The following is a 13,368-nucleotide window of genomic DNA, read 5'->3' as shown; positions in this document are numbered from 1 at the left end:
TGATTAAAGGGCAGATACATAGATACATTTGATTTGACCCATTTTTCATCCTCTTTTAAATACACTTTCTGTAATTCTTAAAAAAAAAAAAAAGCATAATGCTTTGGCATTTTATATAATGTCAGGAGAACTTCATAACTGTGAACAAATGCATATACTTAGAATATATTTAGAGATAATCTTGGCAATTGTGCTATCTGTTTATCTGTTTTCAAATTATTTTTTTAACGGATGTAATTAATGAAATTACATCTTAACTAAATTCTGTGCACCAATCCATATAATTTTTTTTGTTTTTGCAGGGTAATTCCCCAAAACTTGTTTATACACCTTTGACAGATAAATGTTACCTAACTCTTACTCAGGCCATGAAGATGGGCCTTGGAGGAAATCCTTATGGTCCAGCTGGAACTGGAAAGACAGAATCAGTAAAGGCCTTGGGTGGACTTCTTGGAAGACAAGTATTAGTCTTTAATTGTGATGAGGTGAATATAGTCCTGCATGATTTACTAAATGGATATCTATTCATGTACTTCATAGTACAATATTACATTCTAAAAATAATAATTTGTCAGGTTCCTTTTGACTCTTTTTTTAATAGTTGGGAGAACAGTCTTCTATTACTTTTTTGTTATTTAAATTTTAATAGTATTCTTTTTAATTTTAAGGGCATTGATGTGAAGTCAATGGGGCGCATATTTGTGGGTTTAGTGAAGTGTGGAGCCTGGGGCTGTTTTGATGAATTCAATAGACTTGAAGAAGCTGTACTATCTGCAGTATCCATGCAGATTCAGACAATTCAACATGCCTTGAAGAAACATAGTCCTTCATGTGAATTGCTTGGCAAAAAGGTACATCAAAACTTATTGTTTTCTTATAAAAACAGTCTTTAAGGAACTGGGTCTCTACTAACCTAAAGATGGCTACCATAACTAAACATAGTACACCCAACATTTCTCAATGCTTTCTTGTGACAATATACTACTACGTTTGCATGTCTAATGCCAGGTTGAAATGGATCATAATTCTGGAATTTTTATCACTATGAATCCTGCTGGAAAAGGTTATGGAGGAAGACAAAAACTGCCTGATAACCTCAAACAACTTTTTAGGCCAGTAGCTATGACTCATCCAGACAACGAACTCATAGCAGAAGTGATTTTGTATTCAGAGGGCTTTAAGGATGCTAAAACACTTGGTAGAAAATTAGTGGCTATTTTTAATCTAGCAAGGTAAGCGTGTTTTATTTTTTTTTTCTTAGCATGTTTGTAGTTCTGTTCCATGCTGCTTTTATTTTTGCATCAGTCGTTATGGCTATTTTCTTAAAATGCTGTTTCTTCTCTGTGCAGTATATGCCAAATTATGAATGTAGGGATACAATCTACACATATTTATTTTATTTTCTGTAATATTTTATGACTTAGAAATTGTGGAAAGCTATGTGTCAAAAACAAAGCTAGCCATAGAAGTGCAGGTTTGGAATCATATGAACTTTTACTTTCAATACAGCCCTTAAATCTGAGTGGTGTTCCATGCAAAGCTCTGTCGCTACTACTTTAAAAGACTTTTAGAGTAAAAATATTGCAATATATTGGGAATTCAGGTACGAAAATAGCATTTTAAATGGACTTTTAAATAGTATTAAAATCTCAATGCATAAAAATCTCAAGGTGACAAAGTACTGATTCCCTATTCCCCTCATGAAATATGAATATAAGCACATGACTGCATGATTAAGTGTTGTGTATTTTGATTATTGAGGTAGTTGAAATGCACGTGACTATTTGGTTATAAGTATGCACATTAGAGAGAACATATTTATAAACTACTGGAGGTTTTAGTTAATGCGGTTAGAAATAATAATACATTAGCTGCTAAATATGCTCTCTCTGAAGATTTAAGGGTAACATTACTTACATGTATATCTCTGAAATGCATTACAGATAGTGCTACAGATATTCATTTATTTTTCTTTTGCCCAAAACCATGTTGTGAGCATAGTAATTGGCCATAAAAGAAAATACTCCAGTGCTGTTGCCTAATGATTGTTACAACGTTTATGTTTTTAAATTTAGGGAGCTTCTGACACCACAGCAACACTATGATTGGGGTTTACGAGCACTGAAGACTGTTCTGAGAGGCTGTGGCAGTCTTCTTCGTCAGCTGAAGAAAAGTGAAGTAAAGCAAGAAAGTAAGATTGACCATGTCAAACTTACAATTATTTAGGATGTTGTACAGATACCACTCTCTATATCTTTCTTAATCACTGAAGTTTTGAGAAGTCATGGCTTGGATCTAGAAGGATTTAGCAAGGAAAAAAACACCTATGAAAGTCTTTCTTTGTCAGGAGATTACAAAAGACTGATGTCATATTCTAGATTGAGCTTTTATTTGAGAAGGATATAGTTAGATAATTTTTTTTTCTGGGATGATTCTAAATAATTCTCAGAAACTGTTGTTTTCACTTTGCTTAGGTCAGGAGTGTTGATCCTCTGATGCTGTCATTATTCATTAGTCATCGGACCATTCTGATTTTATTTGAGGTTAGCTGTAATTGTCACATGGCAAAAAATAAGGATCATATTACTTGGGTGCAGATTGGTAGACAGTAGTAGATACAAGGACAGATAGAAATAGCAGAAAGTATTTGTTATAAATGGCAATATCTATAAAAGATTATTATAAGATTATTATAATTAGCTTCTGGGGTCCAGTCCCTCCTACTGGAGCATGCGCATCAGTCTCCTCTGGGGGTCTCTAGGGGTCTTTCATGCTGAAGGCTCGTAGTCTTCCTCTCACCCTTTGTACTCACTCGGCACTATTCCAAGTTTATGGAACACTCTCTGTACACTCTCCACAGGTCTTGTCTCCCAACCGTCCTTCAGCTTCTTTTTTCTCCCTCTTAATCTCTTGGCCCCCCTGGCCAGATACCAAGGATCCTCATAGTATCCCATAACAGTCACTAGTTGTTATCAGTTGTTCTGAAACTCCCAAACAGGTTGACGACTCACGAACAATTAAAACATTCTTTCCCAGCTATTTACAGTCATCTACATAACATCTATAGCAGTGTTAAATCAATCTCGAAGAAGACAGAAAAAAAACCTGTAACTGTTAGAACTAGAAGTCAGGAATAACAAAAGCAAACAGGTTCATAAATTTAAGGAGTGTTTTCTGAAGACGTGATAAATTGACTAGAATGAGGGGGAGACTGGGGCACACTGCATCTGTGGTTCAAGAATTAAATTGCCAGTGCAGGGCCCAGAGGCAGACAGGATTCAAACAGAATTATTCTTTATGGACACAAATTTATGGACACGAATTGGAATTGTTAAACCATTCCTCACAGTATTGGATTAGACTGTAACATTGTATATTTTTTAGATTTTTTTGTTGTTTATTGTTGTTTGGGTATTAAATGTGTGGTAATTAAGAATGTAAGGTGGATGAGCATTTTACAGAATCACAGAATCATCTAGGTTGGAAGACACCTCCAAGATCACCTAGTCCAACCTCTGACCTAACACTAACAAGTCCTCCACTAAACCATATCCCTAAGCGCTACATCTAAACATATTTTAAAGACCTCCAGGGATGGTGACTCAACCACTTCCCTGGGCAGCCCATTCCAATGCCTAACAACCTTTTCAGTAAAGAAGTTCTTCCTAATATCCAACCTAAACCTCCCCTGGCGTAACTTAAGCCCATTCCCCCTCGTCCTGTCACCAGGCACGTGGGAGAATAGACCAATCCCCACCTTGCTACAGCCTCCTTTAAGGTACCTGTAGAGAGCGATAAGGTCGCCCCTGAGCTTCCTCCAGGCTGAACAACCCCAACTTCCTTGGCCACTCCTCATAAGACTTGTTCTCCAGACCTCTCACCAGCTTTGTTTTTTTTTCTTTATGCTTACTTGTGTTGTTCAGCCAGAATCATTTAACATATCAGAATCTTGGCCATGCCCTTAAGCATTGCTTAAATTTTGTACTGCTTGCTTTGCTGTCTTTCCCCAAAATGTTCCGGAGTCTGAGAACTAGTATATTCTTCCAGGATTTGGAAGTTCAAGCTTCTTCATCCTGGACAACATTTTTATTGCAAATATTTCTATAGGCAAATTTTCTAAATACTGTGATAAATAAAAAAAATCTTGACATTAAGAACTTAAGAAAATTTGCCTATTTCCGGAACATTTTGGGGAAAGACACAGAGGAAAGGGATATTAGGGAACAGACACTTTCTGTCCCTTGGGTTGAGTTTAGGTTAGAGTGCATTCTTTTTTTAGGGCAATCATGCTTTCAGAAGGAGGACAGAAACAAAGGGTGACTTTCACCTGTATTTTCTAATCCCACTCTCTACAAAGAGACATTTTACATGAGATAGTAATTTCATTAGAAAAGCAAAAAACAGAGGTGAGAGCCCTTTGCCTTTCCTGTTATGAAAATCGTTATTTTTCTGGCAGAATAAAGCTTTCTTGTGGCTGTTCTTCTAGTCCCAAAACATTTACATGTCCATGGTACTTCATATTTGAGAGGAGTTGTGGAGAGTGTTCAGTTCTGGAGTATTTGTAGGTAATTAGGATGCACTTGAGAGATGTGACTTCAAACTGCCTCTGGCAGAGGAAGATCTAAAATCCAGGTCCTTCATTTCTTACATGAATCCTTCAACAAGTAGGCTATTGTGCACTGCTGTTCTTAGTGCTGCTTTAATTATTATGTAATATCTAGGCAGTATCATAACCATCTCCTGTCTGCACAGAATGCACTTGTCAGCATATGATACTTATGATGCTTACTCACTCATTTAACTTTCATGTAGAGTGTTACAAAGACTGGATTGTAGTCTCCACTGTGATTTTGCCTTCAGTGTGTTAGCTGTACGGATTCAAACACTGATACGTTGAAAGCAAACAAACAAACAAAAAGCTGTTTAAATTAATCTGACTTATTTCTTTTTATTTCCAGTTAATGAAAGTCACATGGTGGTTCAAGCTTTGCGGCTTAATACCATGTCAAAGCTTACGTTTGCAGACTGTGCACGATTTGATGCACTGGTTAAAGACGTCTTCCCTGGCATTGACTTCAAAGATGTGGAGTATGTCAAGTTAACTACAGCTTTGAAACAAGTCTTTGAAGAAGCACACCTGGAAATTATAAACACTCAGGTAAACATCAACCACAACAGCAAAACAAAACTAGTTATTCAGAATTAGGACTAATGAATATTACATTTGTTTAATTTCTTTCTACTTTTGAATGAAATCTTTTATTAAAAAAAGCAAAAAGAATAACTGAAAGTTAAATTGTTTTTAACTGTATAAATCAGATCTGTATGGTTGAAGAATGGGATTTGTTGTGTAACTGAATGAAAAACAGTGCAAGAAAACTTAAAGATGTAAACATGTGATACACAGTTTTGTTCAAGCCACATAGAAATTCCTATGAATGTTTTGGACAATGAAAGAATTAAATATGTGAACAATTTTTTAACAGTCATTTCTTTATCTCAGCTATATTTATTTATCTATTTATTTAAAGCTAGCTAAAGTTTTGTGAAAGTTTTTTTTTTCAGGAAAAATTAGTATCCAAACAGTGCTGATATTTTCATATTAGTAATTCAGTGAAATGCTTCTAATGTTAAAAGTAAGTTTCTTGCTGCTTTTAGGTATCAGAATTTGAACTACTCCCATGAATACCTATTATTTCAAGATTATAGAAAAAAAGTGACTGCAAAATATATTGGATTGGTTTAGCTATACTACTTTACATAACCTTTATTTCTTTTATTATCTAGATCAAGAAGGCTTTGGAATTATATGAACAACTACGTCAAAGAATGGGTGTAGTTATTGTAGGTCCAAGTGGTGCAGGTAAATCAACACTTTGGCGGATGTTAAAGACAGCACTTGGTAAAATCGGCAAAGTAGTGAAACAGTATACTATGAATCCGAAAGCTATGCCTCGTCATCAGTTGCTAGGCCATATTGATGTGGATACAAGGGAGTGGTCTGATGGTGTGCTCACAAATAGTGCTCGACAAGTGGTACGAGAACCCCGAGGTATGTTTATGAGGGAGTATATGGATCATTGTGCTTAATTTACTGAAATTGTTTGTTTATTTTCAGTTAAATTTTTACAATATGTTATTAATAATTTGTGGATGTTGTAAGTTAAGTAAAACTTTTGGTGACAGTTGTACTGGAGAACAGACACTGGTGTGCGCTTTCTAGTTTTTATGACAAGAAAGCAAAATTAGACATCAGAAGGTAATGTGAGGAATATCTTTAAAGAGCTTAAAGTTATAATGAAGGAAGAGTAAGAAATAATGTTAGAATAGCTGGGGCAGTATTCCCTAAGAATTTTTCTTGGGTTTGATATTTTATTTTTGTGTCTGGAAATAGATACTACTTCATGGATAATTTGTGATGGTGATATTGATCCTGAATGGATTGAATCCTTGAATTCTGTTTTGGATGACAACAAATTGTTGACTATGCCTAGTGGGGAAAGAATTCAGTTTGGCTCAAATGTCAACTTTGTATTTGAGACTCATGATCTTAGCTGTGCTTCTCCTGCTACAATATCTCGAATGGGAATGATCTTTCTAAGGTAAGTTACAGAGTATTGCATACTCTTAAAGTAAACAAATATTCTTAATTTTTATAGAAAGGTAGTCTAAATGGTATGGAATAATTGAATTACTCCTGTGCACTTAAAAGCAAATCACTGGGAGAATTTGTTTTAGGTTGCATGTCCCTTCTAAGCTGTGCTGTTAAAACATTTTGGCTAATAAATCATACTTGTTGAATGAGAAACACTGTGTGTGACCCTTGGAAAGCCAAAATATTGGTTGGAAGTTTTCCTTTTCTGAACTTTTCCTGGAATTTTGTTGTTCCATTTGAACCTGTCTATGTGAAGATGTGGAAATACTGTGTTGGTTTAAATCTTCTTTTTTTGCTTGGATTTAGTGATGAAGATATAGATCTTAATTCTCTCATAAAGTCTTGGCTAAGAAGTCAGCCTGAAGAATACAGATACAATCTTGAAAACTGGATTGGAGACTATTTTGAAAAGGCTTTAAACTGGGTTGTGAAGCAGGTTGGTAACTGAATGCTTGATCATTTTTCAACTTTTGTTAAGGTGATACATCTATGAAGTTTAATGCTGACAAGATCATTCATATTCTTAAATATAAAGTTAAAAAAAAAAAAACAAACACAACAGTGCTTTTTTGCTGTCTGTTTTCTTAATAAGATTAGTACTGTAACCATTCTAGTCTCTGTGAGTTTCTAACACCTGATTGTCGTATTTAAATTTTTGAAATGTTTAATACAACTTTAACTGGTTAAATTCATGTATTCCTGTGAAACTTAAATATTTGTCTTCAGATTTCTGCATCGGACTTTTATTTGTATGTTTTCAAATATATGAAAGATATGAATGTCTAAAGTAAAAAAGAAAAATCTTAAAGAATTTTTTTATAAACTTGTCTGTCACAACAACAACAACAACAAAACCTAAAATTTGAAACATTGCATAGCATAGAGCTATGGATTAGGGGACAATATAAAGTTAGACACCTAAAAAGATTGATAGAGGGATATCTAAAAAAGTAGTCTGATTGTTCAGAATGCTGTATCTTCACAGCTCCCAATAACCTGTCCTGCATTTAAGTATATAACATCAGCTCTCTAAAATTCTACTCAAAACTTTGACTGGAAGAGGTTTTAATAGGCAGAAGGTAATTTGCAATTACAGTGTAAACAAGGATTTTCCTTAAGGGTATATTTAATTTGATTTTGTCCAAAACCTTGTACATTATCTGGCTTCTGTGATGCGAGGACATGCACCAGGATAATTGTTCTGTATGTGCTATATTTTTTTCTAAAGAGTCTAGATCCTTCCCTGCCTCCCCTTCATATTAAGGAGTTGTATTTGTATTGATCAAATGTTGTATGGTGCACACGGTATTATTAAGGAGAAATCCCCACTGTTGTAGCCAATAATCTGGTATTTGGGACACCTGCATTATGTCATCTTAGGGAACATAGATGGTCCTGTTGTTTTTTAAATACTACTTTCCCTCTAGGTTCTTTCACCCATGGATGTTTTTCTACTTTAAAGGTATCTTCAGCTGGATACCAACAAAAAACATTATATTGATCTTGAGGCTGCAAATCCTGTGGTGCTAAATAACAAAATCCATAAAGAATGTATTCATGAGAGAGATTTCTGGTATACAGTTATATTGGTTTCTTATAGAGTCTCAAAATCCATAGGAAAATTCTGATTAGTATATTACATCAATACATAATTAAATATGGAATTAAATATGGAATTAAAATTTACAAATCTGTGTTTAAAAGTAATTTCACATCAGGTGAATTCTCTAGAAGAGCAGGGTTGGGATCATTTCTGGAAGAGTCATTGGGCAATGAGGGGTAGTTTGACAGTAAAACATCTCCTATTTATTAATAGGAGTATGCTTAAATGTACTACAACTCTCTATTTACAGAATGACTTCGTGGTAGAAACAAGTTTGGTTGGAACTGTGATGAATGGACTTTCTCATCTTCGTGGGTGTACTGATCATGGACAGTTTATCATTAACTTGTTACGGGGTCTTGGTGGCAATCTCAACATGAGGTCACGGCAAGAATTTGCAAAAGAGGTAATCTTTTTCAGCAAGTTTATCAAAAAATTCTCAGTACAGTTAAAAGGAATAGTGATTTTCTGTCTGCTGACAATGAAAATTTGTAATAATAGAATATCTATGCTCTAATTTCTTTGCAGTCTGTGTTGTTTACAGGGAAGTAGCTCAGAAGTAATTAAATGTTTTGTGTGTCCTTGCTAAGTGCACCAAGCCCAGACAGCAATCCTTTGGTGCAGCACCAAGTCATACAGAACAGTCTCTTCTATACTGTCTTGTGCAAGAACCGTCTAGGGTCCACATTGTGTTTACTGCATCTCTAACACATATATTTTGTGTTTTGTGTGTGTGTGTGTGCTCATGATATGTGAAATAATAACATGGGGGCTTTGCACCTTAACAGGGATGTGCTCTTACAAGCATTACTTTGAGATTATATGCACTGGGGTATGGTTCTGTCTCTGCACACTTGAGGGCACAGGTGCTGGAAAACTATGTGGCATACTGGTCCATAGTGCTGACATAAGGCTGTCTCCGGAGAGAGTTATATCCACAACCACACTTGGATTTTGTGTTGGAAAGAACAAAATACTTATTTCCAAATGACAGCTTGTAATTTACATGCAGGGCAGATGGTCAAGGATGGACTCAGCTTCTGGAATTAGCTGTTCCTGCATGGGAATGAATTATCTTGTTTTTTATCTTATTATTATGAATATTGCCTAATAAGCAGATGTCACCAAGTTAGGTGCAGATGACACCAGGTTAGGTGCATGTGTTGATCTGCTCAAGGGTAGGAAGGCTCTGCAGGAGCATCTGGATAGGCTGGACTGATGGGCTGAGGCCAACTGTATGAAGTTCATCAAGGCCAAGTGCTGGGTCCTGCACCTGGAGAGCAATAACCCCAAGCAGAGCTACAGGCTGGGAGAGAGTGGTTGGAGAGCTGCCAGGCAGAGAAGGACCTGGGAGTGATGGTGGATAGTCGGCTGAATATGAGCCAGCAGTGTGCTCAGGTGGCCAAGAAGGCCAACAGCATCCTGGCTTGTATAAGAAGCAGTGTGGCCAGCAGGGCTAGGGAAGTGATTGTTCCCCTGTACTTGGCTCTGGTGAGGCTGCACCTTGAGTACTGTGTTCAGTTTTGGGCCCCTTGGTACAAGAAGGACATGGAGGTCCAAGAAGGATGATGAAGCTAGTGAGGGGTCTGGAGAACAAGTCCTATGAGGAGCAGCTGAGGGAGCTGGGCTTGTTCAGCCTGGGGAAAAGGAGGCTCAGGGGCAACCTTATTGCTCTTTATAAGTACATTAAAGGAGGCTGTAGCGAGATCAGGGTTGGTCTACATGTATTCTCCCATGTGCCTGGTGACAGGACGAGGGGGAACAGGCTAAAGTTGTGCCAGGGGAGTTTTAGGTTGGATATTAGGAAGAACTTCTGTACTGAAAGGGTTGTTAGGCATTGGAATGGGCTGCCCAGGGAAGTGGTGGAGTCACCATCCCTGAAGGTCTTTAAAGGACGTTTAGATGTTGAACTTAGCGATATAGTTTAGTGGAGGACTTGTTAGTGTTAGGTCAGAGGTTGGACTCGATGATCTTGAGGTCTCTTCCAACCTAGACAATTCTGCGATTCTGTGATAATAATAATAAAAAGTTTATATAAAGGTTTGCTAAATACACTTTATTTTATATCTTTAGATTTCAATGAGTTGATGATTCTTTATATTTCCAAAAAAAGAAATATGTGGAAGAGAATATATTACTGTTTCATTAAGGTCTTCATTATAAAGCATGGATAATATGATTGAATTCAGTTTCAAAAACAGCCTTAAAATTATAAAATGGATTAATGAAACGCTTGTTTTTATACAATTATTATTCATACGTTCTTTATATGAATTTCAATTCATTGCTCTTGTCATTTGGAATATGGAATTAACAGAAACCTTATTTTACTTTATTTTATTTTATTTAAAGATCTTCACTTGGGCACAAGAATCTCCTCCAAATCCAAGAAAGCCCCTGGACACGTATTATGACACCAACACTGGACAACTAATGCTATATCAGCTGAAGAAATATGAAAATTTAACAGCTGATAATTTCAGTAATCTTCAAACACTTCCTGTCATCCAAACCCCTGACATGCAGAGGGGGTTAGATTACTTTAGACCCTGGCTAGACTTGAACAATAAGGAACCATTTCTTCTTGTCGGTCCGGAAGGATGTGGAAAGGGGTAAAAAAAAATTGCTATTTTAAGAAAAATATTCTACTACCTGTTTGAAAAAGTTTGTAATATGTTGTATTAATGGGTTTATCATGCTGTATATGTTGTATTAATGGCTTTAATTATTTAATTTTTTGTTATTCATTAATTATTTTTATTACTTAGTTATTAATGGTTTATCATGTTTGTATGCTGTATTAATGGTTTTGTCGATATGTTGTGTTTTTTTTCTATTTTTTAGTTACAGAATATCATTTATTTATCATTTATCAATGGAATGAAATCTTCTATCGTGGCAAATAGATAAATTCAGGGAAAGCTCAAGCTGCCACTGTGTAGCTAAGACATCTGCATGAGACTTCTAAATGTGAAACAGGACCTTTTGAAACACCTGTAACATCATGGGGCAACAACTGAAAAGCACATGAGATAACCTGGTCTCATCTAGGTGCCTGTGTGTAGGCAACTGAATTGAACTCATTATGTTGCCTATTTTAGGTTTCTTATTTAGATGGGTTGGATCAATATATACAAGGTATTTAGACTAGATATTTATTTTGTGTAGCTGTATATTCTGCTTTAATTTAGTTTTCTTGAATGGAAAATTATACCATTTAAAAGGTAAGAATATTTAATTCAGCAAACCTCATGCAGCACCTCTAATATTAATATAGTATGCAGTATATTCATTTTAATTCAAAAGCTGTAAACTATCTTTGGTTACCCAGTATTTTAATGCATTTATGTATTATTTATGCTTACATGTATGTACATATTTGTTATTTTAGGATGCTGCTTCGTTATGCATTTTCTCAACTCCGATCCACTCAGATTGCTACCATTCACTGCAGTGCACAAACTACCTCTCAACATCTTGTACAAAAACTCAGTCAAACTTGCATTGTAATCAGTACAAACACTGGACGAGTATTCAGACCAAAGGACTGTGAAAGGCTTGTTTTGTATTTAAAGGATATCAATCTACCCAAACCTGATAAATGGGGAACTATAACTCTCGTGGCTTTTCTGCAGCAGGTAAACCCTTTGGTCTTTGTTATTTATTAAGAGACTTAGGTATACTGTAAATAGTTTAATGTAGGTACCTACATTGATTATTTTCAGAGTTAGCATCCTGCATCTGTATTGACGTTATTTTTATTTGTACATGGATAGAATATGTATATATCAGCAGGAAATAGAATACCATTTATGTTGGGCTTATGCGTAAACAATACAGTGCTTACCTCAGCAAGTTATAACATAAGCAATGCTCAACAATTTAAGTTTATTATGTGACATACTACTTTGGTCAGGATAAAGTGGAAGTTCAAATGAAACATTTAAAACCAATTTTATCTGGATTTTTATATCTTTTCCTGCTTATCACATTCCCTTTCTTTTCCTCCACATTTCTTTGAATGCCTAGTTTGGAATAACCCATGTGTGTCATCCATTTCCTTTCTGGATATGTTTCTTTCTAGTATACTTTTAGACATAAAACCTTCCAATACTGAAGATCTGGAGTAAGTTAATGCCTTCTTACCACCAATAAACTTTCTAATCTCCTACTAAAGACAGAAAACCTATATTTGTACCTTATTGTCGATGCTTTTCTCTATGGAGAGTTACCAAGTAATTATGGACAATTTTAGCCAATACTGACTTTTCCCTTGACCTCACAGCACGTGACTCATTTTTCTCTACAGGATTTTATAATTGGTTAAGAATTTACATTTCAGACTCTATTATCGAAAAAGATGACAGTACTGAACATACCACTGACAGTTAAGAATGTAATAATGTAATAACAATGGTATACTTGTCACTAAGTATTTTTTGTAAGTTATGCTGTTGACTTTCTTTTAATAAAATGCTTATGTAATTATGAAAGGTTCTGACATATCAAGGATTCTACGATGAAAATCTGGAATGGGTTGGTTTAGAAAACATCCAGATTGTGGGTTCCATGACTGCTGGAGGGACATTAGGAAGAAATAAACTTACCTCCAGATTTACTTCTATAGTTCGTCTTTGTGCAGTTGAGTAAGTATGAGAAAGTAGGTTTTACTCTCAGAACTTAGATACAATCTCTGTTCACGGGGCCTTGCTGAATTTACTCTTTATGAAGATGTGGCTGTTCTAGTCTTTTCTAACATTTTGGGTTCTTCATAGTTTGAAGAAGGTGACTCTCTCCATCTACTCTGCTATTGCGAGACTCTACTTGGAGAACTGCATTGAGCTCTGGGGTCCTCGATATAAGAAAGACATGGACCTGTTAAAGCAGGTCCAGAGGAGAGTCACTGAGATGATGAGAGGTCTGGAGTACCTCCAAAGACAGGCTGAGAGTTGGGATTATTAAGCTTTGAGAAGAGAAAGCTCCAGGGATACCTTATAGCAGCCTTCCGATATTTAAAGAGGGCCTAGACTAAAAAAGATTTAGATTAGATATAAGGAAGATATTCATTAGTCAGAGGGTGGTAAGGCACCCTCTGTGCAATCCGGAACAG

At 35.8% G+C, this 13,368-nt stretch overlaps 1 protein-coding gene across 5 annotated transcripts in view; it reads left to right on the top strand.

Moving 5' to 3' along the window:
* Positions 1–13,368, top strand: part of DYNC2H1 (dynein cytoplasmic 2 heavy chain 1) — a 164,647-nt gene that overhangs the window by 27,669 nt on the left and 123,610 nt on the right. For all 5 annotated transcript variants that reach the window (XR_011806518.1, XM_038175934.2, XM_038175931.2 and 2 more), the window contains exons 33-44: positions 303–485; positions 669–851; positions 1,009–1,232; positions 2,076–2,191; positions 4,959–5,158; positions 5,788–6,052; positions 6,395–6,602; positions 6,962–7,091; positions 8,509–8,664; positions 10,611–10,870; positions 11,650–11,896; positions 12,753–12,904. Coding sequence is in view for 4 of the 5 variants with exons in the window: in XM_038175934.2 (XP_038031862.1) it covers positions 303–485; positions 669–851; positions 1,009–1,232; positions 2,076–2,191; positions 4,959–5,158; positions 5,788–6,052; positions 6,395–6,602; positions 6,962–7,091; positions 8,509–8,664; positions 10,611–10,870; positions 11,650–11,896; positions 12,753–12,904 (2,324 nt within the window). In the remaining variant the exon portion in view is untranslated. The remainder of the gene's footprint in view (positions 1–302; positions 486–668; positions 852–1,008; positions 1,233–2,075; positions 2,192–4,958; positions 5,159–5,787; positions 6,053–6,394; positions 6,603–6,961; positions 7,092–8,508; positions 8,665–10,610; positions 10,871–11,649; positions 11,897–12,752; positions 12,905–13,368) is intronic.

Source organism: Anas platyrhynchos, chromosome 1 (assembly GCF_047663525.1).
Source record: "Anas platyrhynchos isolate ZD024472 breed Pekin duck chromosome 1, IASCAAS_PekinDuck_T2T, whole genome shotgun sequence".
Classification (NCBI taxonomy): domain Eukaryota; kingdom Metazoa; phylum Chordata; class Aves; order Anseriformes; family Anatidae; genus Anas; species Anas platyrhynchos.
Note: the sequence above shows the minus strand (reverse complement) of the source record. Positions and strands in the feature narration are given on the sequence as shown.